This window comes from Pleurodeles waltl, chromosome 10, assembly GCF_031143425.1.
Source record: "Pleurodeles waltl isolate 20211129_DDA chromosome 10, aPleWal1.hap1.20221129, whole genome shotgun sequence".
NCBI classification, from domain to species: Eukaryota; Metazoa; Chordata; class Amphibia; order Caudata; family Salamandridae; genus Pleurodeles; species Pleurodeles waltl.
The window spans coordinates 80,972,585-80,991,803 of NC_090449.1; the positions used below are offsets into that span (position 1 = coordinate 80,972,585).

Sequence of the window (19,219 nt, forward strand, 5' to 3'; positions counted from 1 at the left end):
AAATGAATAGTGGGGCCCCACAGACCCCACTGACCCCTCAGGCCCCTGGGAGCACCACCTCCCTAGGGCTACATAAGAGAATATATGTGTGGGGGGGCGCAAACCCCCATGGACCACAGATAGCCAACACATCCCTGGGGCAGGAAACAAAAAAATGAAAAGGGGGGCCACCACCTCCCCGAGGCTATGTTAACAAAATAGGCGGGGTTGTCGTGTGGACCCCCCCACCCCAGTCCCCAGGGACCATCACCTCCTCAGGGCTAAAACTAAAAAAAGTTGATGGAAGGGCCACAAAGACCCCGAGCCTCAGGGTCTGCCACCTTCCCGGGACAACAGCACTTATTAACAAGAATCTGCATGGCGCTCCTGGAGACCACCACCACCCAGGGGGCAAAGAGAAAATAAGAAGGAAGGGTGCTGTACAGTTCCCCACCTGCAGCCATATATGGCCCTGGGGACAACCACCCCATAGGGCCGGCTACTGCAACCTCCAAAGGTGCCCACCCTCGGGAGGTACCTGTTTGCTTTTGCTTGGTGGGAGCAAGAAAAAGCCATCATAACTCTGCTCCCCGCAGTGGGAGGCTTAAAACTGCTACAGCTTGCTGGAAGCAGTTTTCATCTCTCTCCCTACCAGCTGTCATGCGGGCAGTGAAAGAGATGAAAAGATAGCTCCTGCAAGCAGGGAGCTGAATTCTTATCAGCTCTCTATGTGCAGGAGCAATGCCGGCTCCCGCAGGAGGCGGGGGCCTTGAGGCTGCCCATGGTCCCATAATCAGGTCCAATATCTTATGTATTGTCTGTAACAAGTGTGTTCTATCGTGTCATCTGCTGTTGAGACAAGAGATCGTATTCTAAACATTTAGAAACTACAAGTATGGAAACTTGCCCAGAAGACCCACCCGTCAGGCCCCGCTTAAGAGACATTAGTGATATTCAATGTCTTCCCCTCATTTTCCCTGGAAGATGGAGAGCTTACTAAAAGGACTCCCCGAGTGCATTTACCACCGATTTTGGAGACATGTTTTCGATGCTGTGGAATAACCATCAAACAAAGAAGCACTTTATGAGTCCCGTGGGGTAGGCTGCAGGGCCTGGCCGCAAACCAGGCCCCGAGGCCAACACCTGCCACGCACAGGCAAAGGCCGTGCATGGCACAGGGTTTCAGTGGATGTGGTGGGTTGGCTTCAGCCAGGCCCTGCTGCCAACTACGCTGTGCACAGACGAAGGCTGTGAGTGGCGGCAGTTGGATTTACATAAAGTAATTATAAATACTTTACGTTAGAAAAAAACATAGCAATTCACTGAAAGAAAACAAAGGTTACAGGGACATTATAGTTAGGAAATAGAATTGAAATAAAACATAGACATTTGCTTAAAAAACAAAGGTTACAGGGACGTCATAGTTAGGCTCACAAGAAACTATAACTTGTACACTAAAGTAACTTTAGGCAACGAGTGATTGTTTCTCAATATAAGTATAACTATAAGTGCAACTAAAAGGTATAACTGTAAGTATAACTATAACTACTGAATTTCTGTGGTTTTGTACGGTAAAATGTCTACTTAACTATATATATATATATATATATATATATATATATATTTATTTAACAATAGGGTGACTGACATTTGTGAGATTACTAGGAAGAAATTGGGAAGACTTGAGGAAGTGGGTAAAAGGTGAATTTGGTAGATTATGTGCCACCTTCTTTCTACCTGCACCGACTCTTACATTATAATTAGCAAGGTGAAAAAAGACTTCTCGCCGTTGATGAGTGTACTTTTTTTTTAAACAATGGCAGGATAAGAAATCTACATAAGAACATTCCTACAAAGTGAAGTTTGTGGACAATTTCAGCAAATAAGTGAAACATCACAAGTTGTTCTTCTATTGTTACTGAAAAAAGGCCAGCAGTCATTTTTCCTGAGTGTCTTTTCTAATCAATTGATAAACTTCTTTTTCAAACCCATCAGCTTACAAATCTTTGTATCTGACGAAGTACTGTTGGCCTCTTTCCATAACCCAGAGGCCTGTTTTGTGTTACTCTATATGTATTTTCCTTTCTTTGTACATCCATAAGGAATGGTCATTTAAAAGATCCCAGTGTGGTGGTTGAGGGTATCCTCTGAACTACAAAGCTTCTAAAAGGAAATTGACAGTATTCCATATGAATAGCATTTAAGTGCATTATGCATTGGTCTATGAAGGCGAGCAGTAGTTAATTAATAACAATGGTGATTTTGAGAGTGCACAGTATTGTGCACAGTTTGGCATAGTTTGTGGAATCTCCTATTGTATGACATGAAGACCACACATCTATTGCTTGTAAGACATTGGCTACAACAAGGGATTGGTAATAAGAGGGATTACAGTGGACATACCTACAATTACTGCCAATTTGAAAACATTTGAAAAGTTAAAGCCTGTAGTACCACTAAAAAGAACACTAGGCATACTTACGATCAACGGTGTACAACGCGCACTGAAAAACAAAAGGGAAATTTCAGTTAGCATCAGTGACAATCCGTCGTAATGTATGAAAACTGATGATAACTTACGAGGATCACAACACAAATTTACAAACTATTCTAACCAATGACTTTACATGGCAAAAAGTACTATTTGGAAAGGATCGCAATATACTGTTGCCCAAGGACTCTCCGGTTCCATGAAGTCATTGTTTTTTCTGTATGGGTTGCTAACTTGTGCTTATCAGCAGTTCTCAGCACCAGCTGCTTTTCAGGGACTTTCCTAGAGAATGGTTTGGATCTCCAGAGTTGGCTTAGTACTTAAAGCAACTACAGGACAGTTTCTGCATCTAAATATAGAGTGAAGCTACTCATTAAAAATGATGGATACTGTCAACTGAGTGACCAAAGGCTCTGACAGTGTCTACAGAGGGGGATTGAGGCCTCGCTCAGTGTCAGCTGAGACTGATTGAGCGGTGGCGTAACGAAATGTGAGGGGGGGGCTCCTGCAAAACACAAGAATAGTGCCCCTCACACAGGGCCGGCTTTAGCACTGGTGGTGCCTGGTGCGACAGCCTTTTTTGGCACCTCCCCATGACTTCCTTCTTCCCAAATCCTCTTATTACTACTCTCCAACAGTGTCCCTTAATCTCTCAAAAGCCCCTCTCTGACATGCATTTCTTTTTGTTTTTTGAAGCGCTTTTCATAGTTCCCTCACAGATTTGTGATCTGCATGGTACACGTTCTTTGCAGCAGGCACATTATCCCTCTGCGCTACATTATGATGAGAAAAAAATTGCACTAGACAAAATTTAGATCTCTCACCAGCGGTAACATTAATTACCAGAGTTATCTTAACATTTTTATTGTTGCCTGAAAACTACTGATTGCACAAGCAAGTTCAGTGCCTGATCAAGTTAGGAGAGATGTACCAGAGGAGAAAGAGGAGGAAGGCTGGTGCAAGGAGCCAGTGGAATTAACTCTCTGCAAAGTTTGCCACCTAAGAGTCCAAGAGGTCTAAGGAAAGGCATCTAGGGGGCCAGGGCTTGCCACCAGGAGCAGAATGAGTCCATTATGGAACAAAACCCTCAACCGGGCCTGAGATATGAGCAGCAGAAGGATTTGACCTCTGACCCCCAGCACAATCATGGAGCGTGTGGAGCTGTGCTGCCTAGCTGCTCAAAACCCCCTGCTATGGGTCAGGGCTCAGAGACGCCGCAAGTACTTCTAATTTTTAAATGATGGGAGGGAGGGAGCACACTGTCCTCTCCCCAGAGTTGAGAGGGACTAGGGATCCCAACCACCGGACCAGTTCATAGATTGGGGGCCCGGGACACCGACTCTGAGCACACTACGATCCAAGAGGATGGGGGAGTGCCATCACGGTCTCCTACATGAAGGAGAGAGAGCCAGGGCCTGGGATCCTCAACTCCGAGCCCGGACAAGCCAAGGAGGATGAGTGTGGTGCTGCTGAACTTTCATCAGTGGTGGGCCTGTCCCACTCCTAATGCATGTGCCCAGGGGAGCAGGCAGTCACCACCAAAGAAAGCTCCCTGAGCCGGTGTTGCTCCCGGAGGGAGTGCACCACTTGTGGAAGTCCTAGAAGCATGGGGCCACCAATGACAAAAGAAAAGGAGCATTGGGGGGGTTGCAGGAGTGTTACAGCCCCCCTCCCTCTCCCTCAAGGATGCCTGAAGGCATTTTCCCAAGATACTAACCCTACGTCTAGTGGGTGAAAGAAGGGAAGACCACCCTCTGCTCCCTAGTTGTTTTCAAGCACTTCCCAGGTGATGAGTTCATGGCTGCATGTTCTGTGCAATAAGGTTTGTTAAAGAAGACACGGAGACATAGTAGATGTTGGAAAAAGCCTTATTCAAAGATGGTTGTCATGAGGATTTGAACAAAGTTTTATTGAAAAGTATTCTTCATGATGGCTTGGCAATGATTTCTTCAAAAGTATTATTTACCTTGAGTTTATGCAATGCTTTATTAAACAAATGGTAATGACCATACTTTATTAAAAGGGTTGTTAATGTTGTCAGTAAACCATATTTCTGATAGGCTGCCATGCTCTACTAATGCTGACAAGAGTACCTTATTGCAATGCCCCAGTACTCATAATTTGTGTAGAAGAGGATGCCATGCTTTATTACTGATGATGTGGAATGTAATGCTTTATTACATGGGCACAAAATTGCAAAGCTTAATCATTCACAACAAGTGCAGATGGATTATGGTCAGTTATGGAATTAAGTTCTATCACGACATGATTGTAGTTTTGAACTGAGAAAACAACGATCTAAAATAAACTAAAACTACAGTTATAGTTATGTATTATATTGTACATGAATGGGGGGTGTACTGTGAATTTTGGGGCCATGAACCTTTAGGAGTCAAATGTAATGTTGCTAAAGTTATTTTAACCATCCTCATATATATTTGTAAATTGCAGTGAAGCTTAGTGTGTGTGTAATCAATGTACTTTACGTTTTCTAAAGGAAAAGCACAAACTGGACAATTATTTATTGAGTGTTATATTGAACGAATGGTGACTCCTAGACCACACCACCTACCCTGATTGGGCCTTGGACTGCTCTGCTTGACTACCTTGAGAGATTCAAGCACTACGGTGGGATGTGTGGTTCCCAGTAGAGAGTGAATGTGGAGCCATTACTCGTGCAGCCCCACACAACTAATGAGACATTTCTTCACAAGATTTATGGAGTGTGTGGATTGAGATTAACAGATTAAGAATTGAAGATGAATTAGTTATTGTTTTCAGAATAATTGGGGTGTGGAATAGACATTGATCCATACTGATTACTGAGAGTATTTCAGTACGTTTAAATAATGTGAACAAAACATTATGGCCCTCATTCTGACCTTGGCGGTCGGCGGAGAGGCGGCGGTCGGACCGCGAACAGACCGGCGGTCCAAAAAATGGCATTCTGACCGCGGCGGTCACCGCCGCGATCGACCGCCACTTTCCCACTCCGACCGCCACGGCGGTCATGACCGACGGGCTGGAGTTTGCGCACTCCGGCCCGGCGGTCGACCCAAGACCGCCAACCGTATCATGACCCTGCTTACCGCCGCGGTTTTTGGCGGTCGGGAACCGCCATGCGAACCATGGCGGTAGGCACTATCGGGGCCAGGGAATTCCTTCCCTGGCACTGATAGGGGTCTCCCCCACCCCCCACTACCCCCCACGAGTCCTCCCCCCACACCCTCCACCCCCCCAGAGGTGGTACGAACCCCCTGCCCCCCCCACCCCGACATGCACATACACGCACCCCGACATGCACGCACCCCCAACATGCACATATGCACACCCCCTACACACACACATACACAACGGGGGCACATACCCGCACACATACATGCCAACATGCGCACCCGCCGAACTACACACATTGCCCATAGGCACAGCAGCACCCCCCGCCCGCATGCACGCACTCACACACCCCCTCTACACACCCCCATGCACGCACACATCACACAACACCCCCCCACCCCTTCCCCTCACAGACGATCAACTTACCTTGTGCGTTGGTCCTCCGGGAGGCTACGGGAGCCATAGGGACGTGACCGCCAACAGAAGACCGCCAACAGAAGACCGCCACACAGAAATGTGGGTCGTAATTCTGGGGGCGGTGTTCTGCTGGCGTGGCGGTGGAGGTTGACCAGTCTCCACTTTCCCGCCGACCGCCAGTGTGGCTGCTGGCGGTTTTCCGGCAGAACGCTCCCAGCGGTCGGAATACGCGCAGCGGCATACCGCCGCGGTCGGCGGTCTTTACCGCGGCGGTAACTCGGCGGTCTTGCGAAAAGACCGCCAAGGTCAGAATGAGGGCCTATGAAAAATAGCTGTTTGTTGATTAATGCTGACCGAGTCTGTGCATTGAGGGTGAATACTGACATCAATTGATGGTAATTTAAACCGCAGATTGAGGTTGAGTAATATAGTTGTGGATTAGAGTTAAAGGATTATTTTGGATTTTGAATGCCTGAAGATGTGGCCTGAGGCTTGATGAAATGGTGGATTAAGTAAACCATTGTTTGTTAGACATTTTCTGGATTGTGGTCAGATTTGAAATCTGGCTGAATGAGGCTTGGTTTAATTTATTAATAAATTGTTTGTTTTAAGGTTACAAATTCAAAATTGTGTCCCATGGTAGTCAGTGTAGACTTGACAGTATAAATTGGAAGACTAAAGTATTCCGACTGAAGTATTCATTTGCGGGGAGCTCATTCAGAGGTCAATACCAGAATTAATGGCAATGTTCCTGTCAGGTTTCTATACAAATCCAAGCAAGGGACAGAGAGTGTATACTTAAAGAATTCAGGCCCTTCTAAGCACAGGAAGAGGCCAACATGCACCATTGATATGTTATACATTCCAGCAAATTATATTGGCTTTGTTTTGGTTGATTTGTTTCAAACACTGAAAAAATAGTAATTAGTCATTATGTTGTGTAAATGCATCCATCAATTGTAATAATTGTTTTTTTAAAAAAACTAGGTAGGAAGACCATCCACTATATTCCACCTTAGTTTGTTTGGAATACAGGTAGGAAAGCCTTATCATCAGTGTTCCTCCCTCAAGGAAGAAAGTCATTTATGCTCATGTCACATAATTTAATCCCAGATGTTATTGTACATATCAAGTGAAATGTTATGAATCTCATAGTGAATACCAATGACAACTTCAACAGTTGCTTATTACAGAGTGATCATCATTCAGTGTGTGAATATATCAAACTTATCACATCAGCTCAAAGCCCAGAACCATCAAGTTGAAAATCTGAGTTAATCCATTTCATAATCTATCTCTGCCTGAGCTGCTGACAACATGAAGTGTGAACTACAGCTGCAGTTTGGTGATGATGCTCTAATGAGGGATGGCTGAAATATTTCCAAGATAAAGTGATTCATGCTAGGAGGATATGACACTGCTAGAAGCCTAAGTTCACTTTCTTCTAAGGTCACCTTAGAGAGAGGGAAGTTGTGAAAAAGTTTGCTGTTTCTGCCAACAACTGCTTCACCTGCACTAGGTTAGTATATTGCTAATGGGTGCCCCATGGCACTTCTCCTCACTCCTTTACTTTAGTAAACATTGGGGACAAAACAGGATTGATAAAGGAACACTAGTGGATATTGGTTTCTGGGTAATAGAGACTGCTGAATCTTTTCTCTTGTCCCCTTTGTGAAAAACATCTTCATTGCTGAAAAGTGCTAATCACCTACTATGTATTTGCTAAAAGTGCAGAGGAGGAATCAAATCCTTACCATCTAACCACTTTAATAGGAAAGGCCTACTTTTTATGTTGTGATCAGATAACAAGCCCTTCTTCAGACGTGACTTCTTTAGGATCAATGCATAAAAGCAACACACTATTTTTAGAACATTTTGTCATTAAAACAGGACTTCTTATATAAATATTTCACGTATAAAACATGGCTTATCTAGGACTGTGGTTCTTAACCTGTGGTCCGGAGCACTCTGGCGATCCACAGAGCCTAATGAGGGCGTACGTGACTGCTTAGGAAATTAAACAATATTAATACAATAATAAAGTGTATATAACTAAAGAAGCAAATTGTAGATTTGAACATTTTAAAACTCTGAAAATGTGAAGGGGTTTGAAATTGGAGGTTAAAATAAAAATTAGGTTAGTATGTATCCTCGGATTTGTTCCTGGGAACAGTGCCAGTTCTTCAAACAGAATATAAAATGCATAATGAGTGGTCTCCATTGAATTTAGAAAAGCTCCAAACTTTCCATTAAAATTATAATTTATATTTTGTATATTTGTTGTTTCTAAATCAAATAAAACATTTCATAATTTGTAGATAAGTTTGATGAAGGCCTGTTTTTGTACTTTTGTTATGTATTATTTTGCTGTTCAAATCATTGAAAATGCTTACATCAGGGCCCTTGGCTTCCACTAATTACAAAGTGGGGGTCGCGTATTCCAATAACGATTCAGTGGGGGTCTCTGCATTCTGGTAATGATTAGGTGGGGGATCCTCACAAGTCACAAGGTTAAGACCAACTGATCTAGGGTTTAAATAATGGGTGACCCGCAAGTTTTTAGAATGTTTTGAAGCACATTTAGATTTTATAAATAACTGTCAGCCAAATTGCAGTAAATTGGCATTATTCATTTTTGCATGGCAAGTGCCACCCATACCACAGGGATAATTGAGGGGTACCTTGTTCAGTATCTGTGGGTTTTACAGAATACTGGCTCAAGTGACATACAGGGCTCATTTGGGAGAGTTGTAAAAAAAATATTTTGCTCAACGGTGATAAGAATGGCAGATTGAGGTGAGCAAGGATTATGATAGGAATAATTAAATGTCCAGATACTTTGATTGGTCAATTGTTAGGCAAAACCAACAGATCCATTTCCCTATATCTTCCCATCATATCATAAATCTTAAACCCCTCACCCTCCTTCGTTTGTTCTGCCATAATTGCCTATGGTGACAATGGATGGTTTGTGGCAAGAGGCATATTTACAGGAGCAGTGTCCAGCCATAGTCAGAGCATTGACTTACAGCTGGCATCTCCACTATGAATATTCCTACAGATGTTGTAGTTGTAGCTGCACTAGGAGTCCAGATGGTTCTTGAGGTAGAAATGATAGTAACCATTGTCCCCGGGCTGCGGGTGGAAACTCCAGAGACTGGTGCTGCTGTCGGGGTGTGTTCTGACATTGCAGTAGAACTCTGGAAAATACAAAGGGATGGGGGATAAAACCCTTATGTGGATTATATTTTGGTTTCTAATTTGCTGTGACAAAATTTGCGTTGTGATTTAGTATTCTGAATATCAAATTCCATCTCAGAGATGGTGTGCATGTCAAGTCCTAGTTGTTAGACATAGCATTTTTGGGGAATACAGTCACATTTATTATATATGGGGAGAAAGAACACTTTTGCCTATTAATCTGTGGTGGTAAGACTTTAGAGGCTGCATAGCTACTAGCCCGTTAGACCTGCAGTGTACAAGACAAACCTTTCATATAATCACTGGGCAACTACTGGCAGACAGAAGTGGGTCTTAAATCCAAGGCCTTGAACCTCTGATGACTACACGTGAAATCATGTGATTGTTGTTAAGATTGCCCAATTGCTGAAACATCAGAGAAGGGTTAACTTGCATGAGTCAATGAGTGCACCCCGGTTTTGTATGTCTTTACCCATAAATTAGGGTAGTGTACTGCATCATTGTAACTGATTTGAAAACCATTATATTCTCATCATAGTTATCGTTCTGTCCACCTCAATTTGACACCATTTTACAATATTTTCAGGCGTACTAGTGCGCAGATGGACGTCAGCTCTTCAAACTTTCTTATCTAGATCAAGATAGATTAATTAAGCACATGGCACCTCAGCACTCCACATTTGTTCTAGAAGCAAGGTTCAATCAACATATGTATTTTTGAGTGATTGGGGATGCACTAATCTTTTTTATTGGTTTTTGCACCACATTCAATCATGGAATAAGGGAACAACTCTTCAGGAGTGCTGTAAATTCCAGATGGGTTTAAACGGTTAGAAGAGGTGGGTTTTAATTCCTCAAGGGATTTTTAAAGTGGTAATCAATGGGGTCAGTAAGGTGACCCCCTTCAACTTAAGTCCCTAGGATCTTCTTATCTAGACCAAAGCATTGTTTTTATTTAGGGTGAGTACCCATCGCCAAAGAATGCCACAACATTGTGTTGTGTTAACCGCATACACATAAAATGATTCATTGTGTTGCATTTAGGTGTACCTCATGCAATTTCATCATTTCCCCCACCCCAGTCTATTGCTAAATCCGGGGTGTAGAAGGGTCCATGAGGAAGATGGGTGGGTTATATTTGTGTAAGACAAACTCTTCTGGAGAGTTGCAGGTTCCCGATGGGTATGTACCTAGAAACATGGTGCATATTCAGTCCCCTAGGAAGTTTAGGAGGGATTAGGGATTGGTACAGTAAGGTAAAACCCTGCTCCTTCTGTGCCTGGGATCATCTGCTCTAGACCAAAGCACTGCTTTTATTTTGGGTGAGCTCCTCTTCCCCAAGACTGACCTCATATCCAGTACTAGAACACTTTGTCAGAGTTTGTCACAGCAAATTTGAATACAAAATCATAATCATATAATAAGGGTGAAATTATTTTTCTTGTCAATGCATGCAAGAGTTACAAGCTACTGTTATCTTGATGACTTCCAGCATTTTTCCCCCAAATTGAAGAGAAGAAAGCATTCAAAATGGAACTTTGGAAGTGCAAATGCATTTCCATTAAAGCCCCACACAGTGCAACATGGGGTTGCCTTTTAGGCATGCCCCACAATGTTACATTGTGTTACATTTCAGTCATAGCCCACACAATGAAACAGTATAATGCAACTTCCACATAAATAGGAACGGTTGAAGCTGTATCCATATGTAGCACCACGTGTTGACAGAAGAAGTGGTGCCGCAACTACAGAACATCATCAGCACAGCACACAGGATATGTAACTATAGCAAGGAACAGATCTTCCTCATGTACATATTCCATGCCCGAAACCAGAGGACTGGTGCTGTGAACAAAACATGTAGCATCTGCATTGCAGCAACAAATGAAGCAAGACCATAGAATACTAGTTCAACCAAAGTGTATCAGCTGGAACCAGATGGAGAGCAGTAACATCTTGATCGAAGAGCAATGGCTGCAGATGCAAACTATATGTGTGTGTGTGTGCGTGCATGCATGCGTGTGTGTATATATATATATATATATGTATATATATATATGTATAAAATAATAATGTTTTTGGTGAATGGACAGGGCAAACTTGACATAAGATTGTCCACCGTGAATAGGGCAGATGGTAAAATGTCTTGACTCCTCCAGCCTCGAATCTGTTGACTGCTGGAGGAAGTATTCACCCATCTATAAATGAGGCAGCCAGATGCAAGTGTTGGTGGTGAGATTACCCTGTCAATCAAACTCTAAATCTGGCTCTTGGCTTCCTCCAATGTGGTATCTCAGTTTTCTTTGTTCTATTAATGCTTCTGTGGTGGTAGCTGTTGTTATGGATGTGCCAGTTTTAATTCCTGCCGCTCCCCTGTAGTTGTGGTGACTGTTGTTGTGGCAGAAGTTGCAATAAAGCAGGCATCTGCACAGCCAAGGTACATAAGCTGTATACAAACACTAGTGAAGGCAACTACAATAAAGTAGCGGAAGCCTGAGCGGTTGAATGCTTCGAGCCTCTTTGTATCACATGGGACAATAGAGATTCTCGAAAGCAGGAGTGGCCTTCGATCAATACCAATTGTAGCTATCTGGCGAGTCCTGGAGACCCAGTAGATTGAGCACATGGTAGTCACTGAAAATAACTTTTTGAGGTCAGCACTCATGCTGATTTGGTAACCTGGTGGCCGAGCTTGGCCCAAGGGGACCATAAGTGGACCCAGATAAGGGCCACATGTGTATAGCTACTGTGAATGAAATGCAGAGATGGGCAGTGTTGGTGCGCTCGGAGCAGATTTGTGGAAGACTTTCTGAATGAACCACTGAATAGCCAAATGATCTTCTAAGTTCACTAGCCCAGATATAGAGTTTGGCAATGGGTTACTCCATCACAAACGTCAAGGATACCTGCCTTGTTACAAATGCATTGTAGCCTATAGCACCTCTAATAAGGCGATAGGGAAACCCATTGCATTTGGTACAAAGTACCCGTACGTCCACGTCTACATCAGACCCTCATAATGTTTCAGCAATTCAGTGTAGCAACCAAACTTGCATCTGCTGCGCTGCACTCTAAAAGGCTGCTTTGCGTGATGCACACCCTAGCAGAGGTCAGAGTGCATTGTTTAGCACATATTTTCTGCTGGAAGCATAGCCTCCCACTGCAAATATCTTTGCCTAGACATTAAAGGAGCCCATGCAGAGTATCTTGCTGTGAACTTCAGCACACATATACTGAGGGATTTTTTTATTTAGAGATAAAGCTATTTCTTTTTCTATTACTATTTCTATTTGTCAGTGCCTGCTTCAAGGAGGCGTTGCCTTTTTACGTAGCGCCTAGCCTGGTTATCTTACTGATTTTCTTCCGATCCCACAACTTTAGCCGCCCTCCTTTTTCACTGTGAAAAAGGCCCTCTAAATGTCCCTAGCGGGTGGAACGTTTGTGGTAATTTTTTTATAGAGGATTTTTCCCAAGTGACAGATATTTTTTAGAATTTGACACATTTAGGGTCTTTTACATTCATCACCTGTGATTTACTTTGGAAAAAAAGAAGTACAAGCCGTAATTGTTGTTAATGATTGAACTGTAATACTCAAATAGGATACTTTACAAGCAGTACACAAGCACTACACAAGCAGTACACAAGCAAGATATATGCAAAATTGAAGCCGTCACACTTACATTTGTTTGCACTTCTTGACCCTCAATATGGTGAGCTAAAAGCAAGTTTATAAAGACATGATAAGTCCTTCTGCAGTGCAACATAAATAACTTCAAAATCTAGGTTCTGTTTCGAATAGATTATCAGACTCAAGAAACCATTCCAGTTCGTATAGTCGTGTTAAGCAAAGCAGAACTCTCTCAATTCCATTTCCTCAAAAACATGTCTGCTTTGAGAAAACACATGTTTAAAATTAAAAAAAATATAAACTTTTTCCCCATGCACATGATAAAGGGCACGTGAAGATGAAAAATCTCAATATTCACCTAACCGTTTAAGAAGATCATCCTTTATTTTACTTTTTACTTGTATTAGAACTCGTCACCTTCCAACCTAATTCGACACCATTTGTAGTTTTGAACAATTCATTTCTTAAATTAGGGTCTGGTGTAAGCTGGAAGTATGCCCAAGGGATGTTTTCTAATAATAATGTAAACATGTTTGTAGATTCTTTTTCTCGGACAGTCAAACATTATGGCTTGATGTGATTGTGCTAACATTACTCTTTGGACCCCAATCAACCTTAAAATGCTGGGTATTCTTTACTTCATGATTATGACGTCAACTTTCTTGATGAGGTTTCGACTACAGTTTGCACATTTTATTTATATTTAATTACTGAGATGTTCTCTGAAAAGTGGCTTGGTGACAGCACTCTGTAAATAAAAGATTACTATTGCTAATGCTAATGGTGCAGACAGGGATGTAACATGAGGACAGACACTCTCTGTAGCCACTATAGGTCCACGGTTCACCCCAAACCTACTGCTGCTTAGCTAAACCCTGAAGGATGCTCAGTTTGTTTCAACCCTCCTGTCTTTTCACCCCATGCATGTTTGCCTAGATCTGTGGTTCCCAACCTTTTGACTTCTGTGGACCCCCACTTTATCATTACTGGAACCCGGGGACCCCCACTGAATTTTTTATTGGAATCCAGGGACCCCCCACTGAGTCATTACTAATAGCTGTGGACCTAATCTGTTAATATTATTTCATTTTCTAAGCAGTCGCGGATCCCCTGAGGAGGACCACAGGTTGGGAACCACTGGCCTAGATAGATCCCTGACAACCACCCATGTGTTAAAGTGACACTAGGCTGTTTCCTATGGGCCTCCCCAAGCTTTGCTGGACTAGCGTCAAAGTTCTTGATGCTAGTCCAGCAAAGCACCACAAAAGCATAAAAATGTTGACACTATTGTGCTAACGTGCCATGGTGTGCTGTATTGTAAATACAGCGCTACCCTGGTGTCGTTAGGATGGGCGCAGAGCGAGGCAAGAAGACTGGCACATTGGAGTCAATATGCCACTTCCTAGTAAATTTGCCCCTATGTCTTTCAGCATAAAATGCTTTATATACATGAATTATTCACACTCAACTTTTCGAGGGTCTAGGATAGTACTAAATACTTCACCACTTCTGGGACAACAACTGCAAACCTTCCAGACAGTAAAAACTCTGCAGGTCAACACTGATAACAATCCCAGCATGAAATATCAGGTAAATGCGATAATTAAGGCACTTTTTCTGCCTCTGTACATTGGTTCACGTTAGGTTCAAATGCACCAACTCTCTGTGTAATATGATTTGTAAAGTAAAGCTCAAAATATTTCAAAACCTTAGTGCAGGACTTAAGAATTAAAGAAATAGGACTTTATATCAATAACAACAAAACAATCCATTATTCTATATGGAAGAGAGGATTCAGTATAAAAAACAGGATTCAATATAGGTGTCTGGGTCTATTTCAGTGTCGCCTACGGGGTGCTGACCCTCGATATCTACATGATAGATGGTTTGTCTTCACCTCTTGGTGTGGAAGTATTATATTATTGTCAGACTACCCTATGGCATTAACATCTTCTTCTAAACATTGCTTATCCTAACACAACTGGTGTCGACCCAACTGGACAATATTTTTGCAAATCATATTTAGTACACTATGTTCATGTCACACACTATTTCTCTACTCAATATTCCGATTTACAAACCTTCTGGTAGGATCCTGAGATCTAAGGACTCAAGAGGACCTTCTCACAGTCCCTTCTGCCTTCCCTTTATGGGAGGTAGTAGATTATTTACTAAATATGTCAAGGCCTGGAATTCTTTTCTGGTGTCCTCGAGCATAAACCCTCATTTAATAAATTCAGGTCCTTTAATAATTTCAAAGCAGGTCTTAAGACCACTCTTTTTGTCTAAGTCCTTCTCTGGCTTATGATCAGTCAAAGTCTAAAGATGCCTTAGAGTGTTTTACAACTAAAACCAAATCAATATTTATTTCAGTAGTTCCCAGGAATATTTATCTTATTAAACACCCCTTGGGTGCGGACAGGAGTCCAGGCCCCATTAACCAACATGAAATGGTGGAAAGCTCCCAAAATAATCAGTGCTAAGTTAAGAAGAGTAGTTTTTCAGTTGAGGAACCAAATGACTTACCTAAAAACAGGAGCGTGGTGAGGGCCACAAGAATGGGCTGCAAGCCCTTCCCCCTCATTCTGTCCTCTGTGGAGGGCGCCTCCCTCGAGATGGGTCAGTACTGCAGAAAACACAAAAAAAATGTATGTTTCTTGCAGCTATTACTTGCATCTTGAACATATGTGATCTGTTGAACATCAGGCCTCAAACTGTTAAAATACCGCATGGCAATGATGTTAAGAGCATGAGACGAGAATTCCTGCTCGCCCTGGATTTTTTTTTTTTTATGATTTACAAAAATATAATTATATTAAATATATTAAATTCATAAAGATTATGACATTTCAGAAAAATGGCTACCCACGTTTTAAAAAGTTCCAATCACAGATACCTCGACTGAGGGAATTAGCATATGAGTTGAATGCACTTCTCGAATGTTCTAACTTCTTTATTTATTGTTAATAAAAAAATACGAAACACGAAATACTACCAAAATGGATTGAAACGTTTTTTGAAGGTTGCAATTGCGGGACTAACTTGCCTGAGTTCATGGCCACAAAATACAATATACTTCTATTGTGTTCTAATTGTTTATATGCTGTGTATTTACACAATGCAAATATAATAATAATACACGTGACATTTCACACAAATGTCTAGGAATGTTTGTAAAACGTTACAATTGGATCAATAACATATGACTGCTGCAGTACATGAGAAAAGAGGTACTCTCCATGTCATTTACAAACATTCTCAAAATTAACAATCTGTAGTAAATCAGTTATTTTTATTTCATGGCAGAAGAATCTACAGACCCTACGCAAAACCAAACTCCAATGACCCATAACATAGCTAAATGGCCTAATCGAAATTTCGTGTGATATTCAGGAGTTGTTTGGCTTTGCGGATTTCAGTTGATGCATTTGGAGGTTCCAGTTATAGAAGTGGCATTTTGCATTATTTGTCATATTATATGCCTGAGATTACGCCGAAACACCACGTCGCACAATTGAGATGTTGTTTGGGTACAAGACCCATGGTGGGAGCAGGTGAACATTGCCAACAAACAGAATGGCTGTTGGCCATTATTCAATATTTTTTGCTATTTTTTTTAGCGCAAAATGTGACCTCACTTCCTTTTCCTCCATGAGAATACATTTTGCCCCCAAAAAATCATAGAATACCAAATCGTTAGCTTGCGCGATTTTGTATTATTTTTCAGGAATTCCATGTCAGTTCCACAGAGGAAATTACAGGAATTTCACACATGACTAAATATTAGTGCTAATTTCGCACTGTTAAACAAGTATGAAAATACATAGGGCCTTAATATACACTTTTATGTAAGTTTATGATTGTTTGCTATTCACACAAGTATTTATGAGTAGTTTCTTTAGGAGTGAGAATTCCCTGTACACAAAAATATAAGTCTGTCCTATATTTTATGTGGGGAGTCTCCAAATTCCTAAATATCCTACTGGTAAATACCTTTGTGAATGGCAAACATTTGAAAACCTACACGAAAGTGTAAGTTTACCTTTGTGAATCAGGCCCACAGAAAATATCTGCAACAAGTACACAATTTCTGGTAGACATTACCACCTTATTTAAAAATCCCTAGAACTACATATCAAGGTTCGCTTCCTCTGATTCTATTTCTTCTTTTCAGGATCAGCTAAAAATAAGTAAAGGAACATGCAACTTTGCTCTTCGCCACCAAGAGGATCACGAGATTCTCTATGTACAACCCTTTTTCTGTCCTATATTTATATTTGGGACACTCTTACTACACTTTCAAACCACATTCAGATTTTCTTCTATGACGGTATGGACGCTAAGAATTTTTGGACACGTCTTCTCTGAATTCTTGTTCAAGATTTTTGTTGAGGACCTGATATCTTTACAGGTCTTGTGTCGGTCTGTGGTGTATGACATGTGTCATTTTTCCACTTTCTTACAATCACTTTAATGACCTGGTTTGTTCTCATACATTTTTCAAGAAATAGTTTTGTAAGAAGTGCACAACCCAGTTCTGGGACCTGCTAGTCTAGATGAGGGTAATTAAATCAATGGAAATGTAATGGCCCATCCGAGACCCCCCTCTTGCAAGAGGTGCTCCTGGGTTCTGCGCTGTCTGTAAAGATCAAGGGGGATCTTTGTCCAGAAAAGATAATGACTGCTTCCCTGGTCAGGTCTGGTGGTGGTGTTATCTGTGACTCAACCCATACAAGGAGGCGGGCACAAAAGGTCACCAGGAAGTCCCTGAAGGTGATGTCATGGTTCTAATATTTGGTGGTCTTCACTGCTGCTGGAGTATTGAGAAGGAGCCCTGGAGCAGAGTACCAGAAGATGATTTATCATTTTCATAAAGGACATTTTTGAGAAGTCTGTGGCACATCCCTCCGCCCTTGGGGATCAAACCCATTCCTTTAACTACTGAAGCCATCACTGCGGAAGAAAAGTGTCCCACTGAGCTCCTGGCTCTCTCAGTCAGTGCTTCACAAGCTCCGGATACCCCCTCCCAGTTAGTGCTAAACGTCTTACTCCATCACTCCATCCCAATCAGTGTCTCACCCATGCAGCCATCACGGGGTTATTAAAATCTTAAAATGCATCCCATTCTCTCGCTCTCCCTCTCTTTCTCGCTCTCTGTCTCTTTCTGTCTGATAACTGCAGACAACATAGGGAAGTGAAAGTTTTACGATTTCTCTCCGTCCTCTCTAACTTTCCTCTTTCTCTCCTCTCCTCTTTTATCTCTCCCTCTCTCCACTATGTCTCTCTCTCTCTCTCTCTCTCTCTCCCAACTTCCCCTCTCTCTTTCTATGGAATCACTGCAGCCAACACAGGGAGATGTGTCTTACAATTTCTCTCCCTCCTCCTTCTCTATCTCTCCCCTCTCTCGCCCTTCCCACCTCTCCTTCTCCCTCTCTCCTCTCTCTCTCCCCTTCTGTCTAATCTGTGCAGCCATCAATCAAAGTCTTAAAATCTCTGCCCGCACTCTCTATCAGTGCCTTTGCATTGCGTGCTTCATTGGGAAAGGAACATCTTAGAATACCTCGGTTTACACTCTCTTTCCATCTCTGTCTCATCATTGCAGCCAACATAGTGAGATCAAAGCATCACAATCCCTCCCTCCACCCTCTCCCCATCACTTGCGCACCGGTGATGGGTTACAGCGGGTGGGGTTAGACCCAGGGGATAAAATAAGCATCTCTAAGCATGGTCGACACGGAGCATGATCAAGGGAAAACGAATTTATCGACTAGTTTACCAGCTCGTGGTGTGGCAAACTTGAGGTGACTTAGAAAGAGGCTGGCCTAAAATATTGACCAATGTTTACATTAAATGTACATGTGTTTCTTGGCATTACCCTTTTCCTCAGACCCGACGCAGGCAGTGATTCCCTTCGGCCGCCTCAGCAGAGAGGCCAGTGATTGCATGAGCATTAAGCATGCAGTGTTTTTCACCTGCTCGAGGGGGCCTGGTGCACCATCAGGCGCAGTGTGAGGAAGCTGGTACCGCCTTGACGGACCTGAAATTCTTGTACCCTCCCCGCAGCACATATCACCAACACCGATGCCACACCCTCGATTCACCATCGGGCCTTGAGGCGATTCATTCGCTGGTATGCACTACATGAGCTCCTGCAAGTACTGCGGGGCGACGCACGATGACACCCTCTGGATTTCCAACCAGACTCCGAGGTGAGAAGCCGGGGCCCCGAGACCTCGGTGGGAGCCCAAGACCGTTGTGTACATTCTGCAGAGACCTCGCTCACCTGGCCAACACCAAATCGTTTTTAACATGTGGTTTAACAAGGGCCTGGGGCTGGAAACGCTGCAGTAGTCAGCTGCATTCATTTCTTTCACCTGCACAATCTTTA

At 42.6% G+C, this 19,219-nt stretch overlaps 1 protein-coding gene across 2 annotated transcripts in view; it reads right to left on the reverse strand.

Moving 5' to 3' along the window:
* The window catches only part of LOC138261133 (uncharacterized), a 170,668-nt gene that overhangs the window by 150,196 nt on the left and 1,253 nt on the right, over positions 1-19,219 (reverse strand). The window contains exons 2-5 of one of the 2 annotated variants that reach the window (XM_069209808.1): positions 15,358-15,457; positions 12,884-12,918; positions 9,031-9,201; positions 2,462-2,483 (exon numbers count right to left, since the gene is read on the reverse strand). In XM_069209808.1, coding sequence (XP_069065909.1) covers positions 2,462-2,483; positions 9,031-9,201; positions 12,884-12,918; positions 15,358-15,415 — 286 coding nt within the window. In that variant the 5' untranslated portion in view covers positions 15,416-15,457. The remainder of the gene's footprint in view (positions 1-2,461; positions 2,484-9,030; positions 9,202-12,883; positions 12,919-15,357; positions 15,458-19,219) is intronic. The other variant, XM_069209809.1, reaches the window with a different exon arrangement.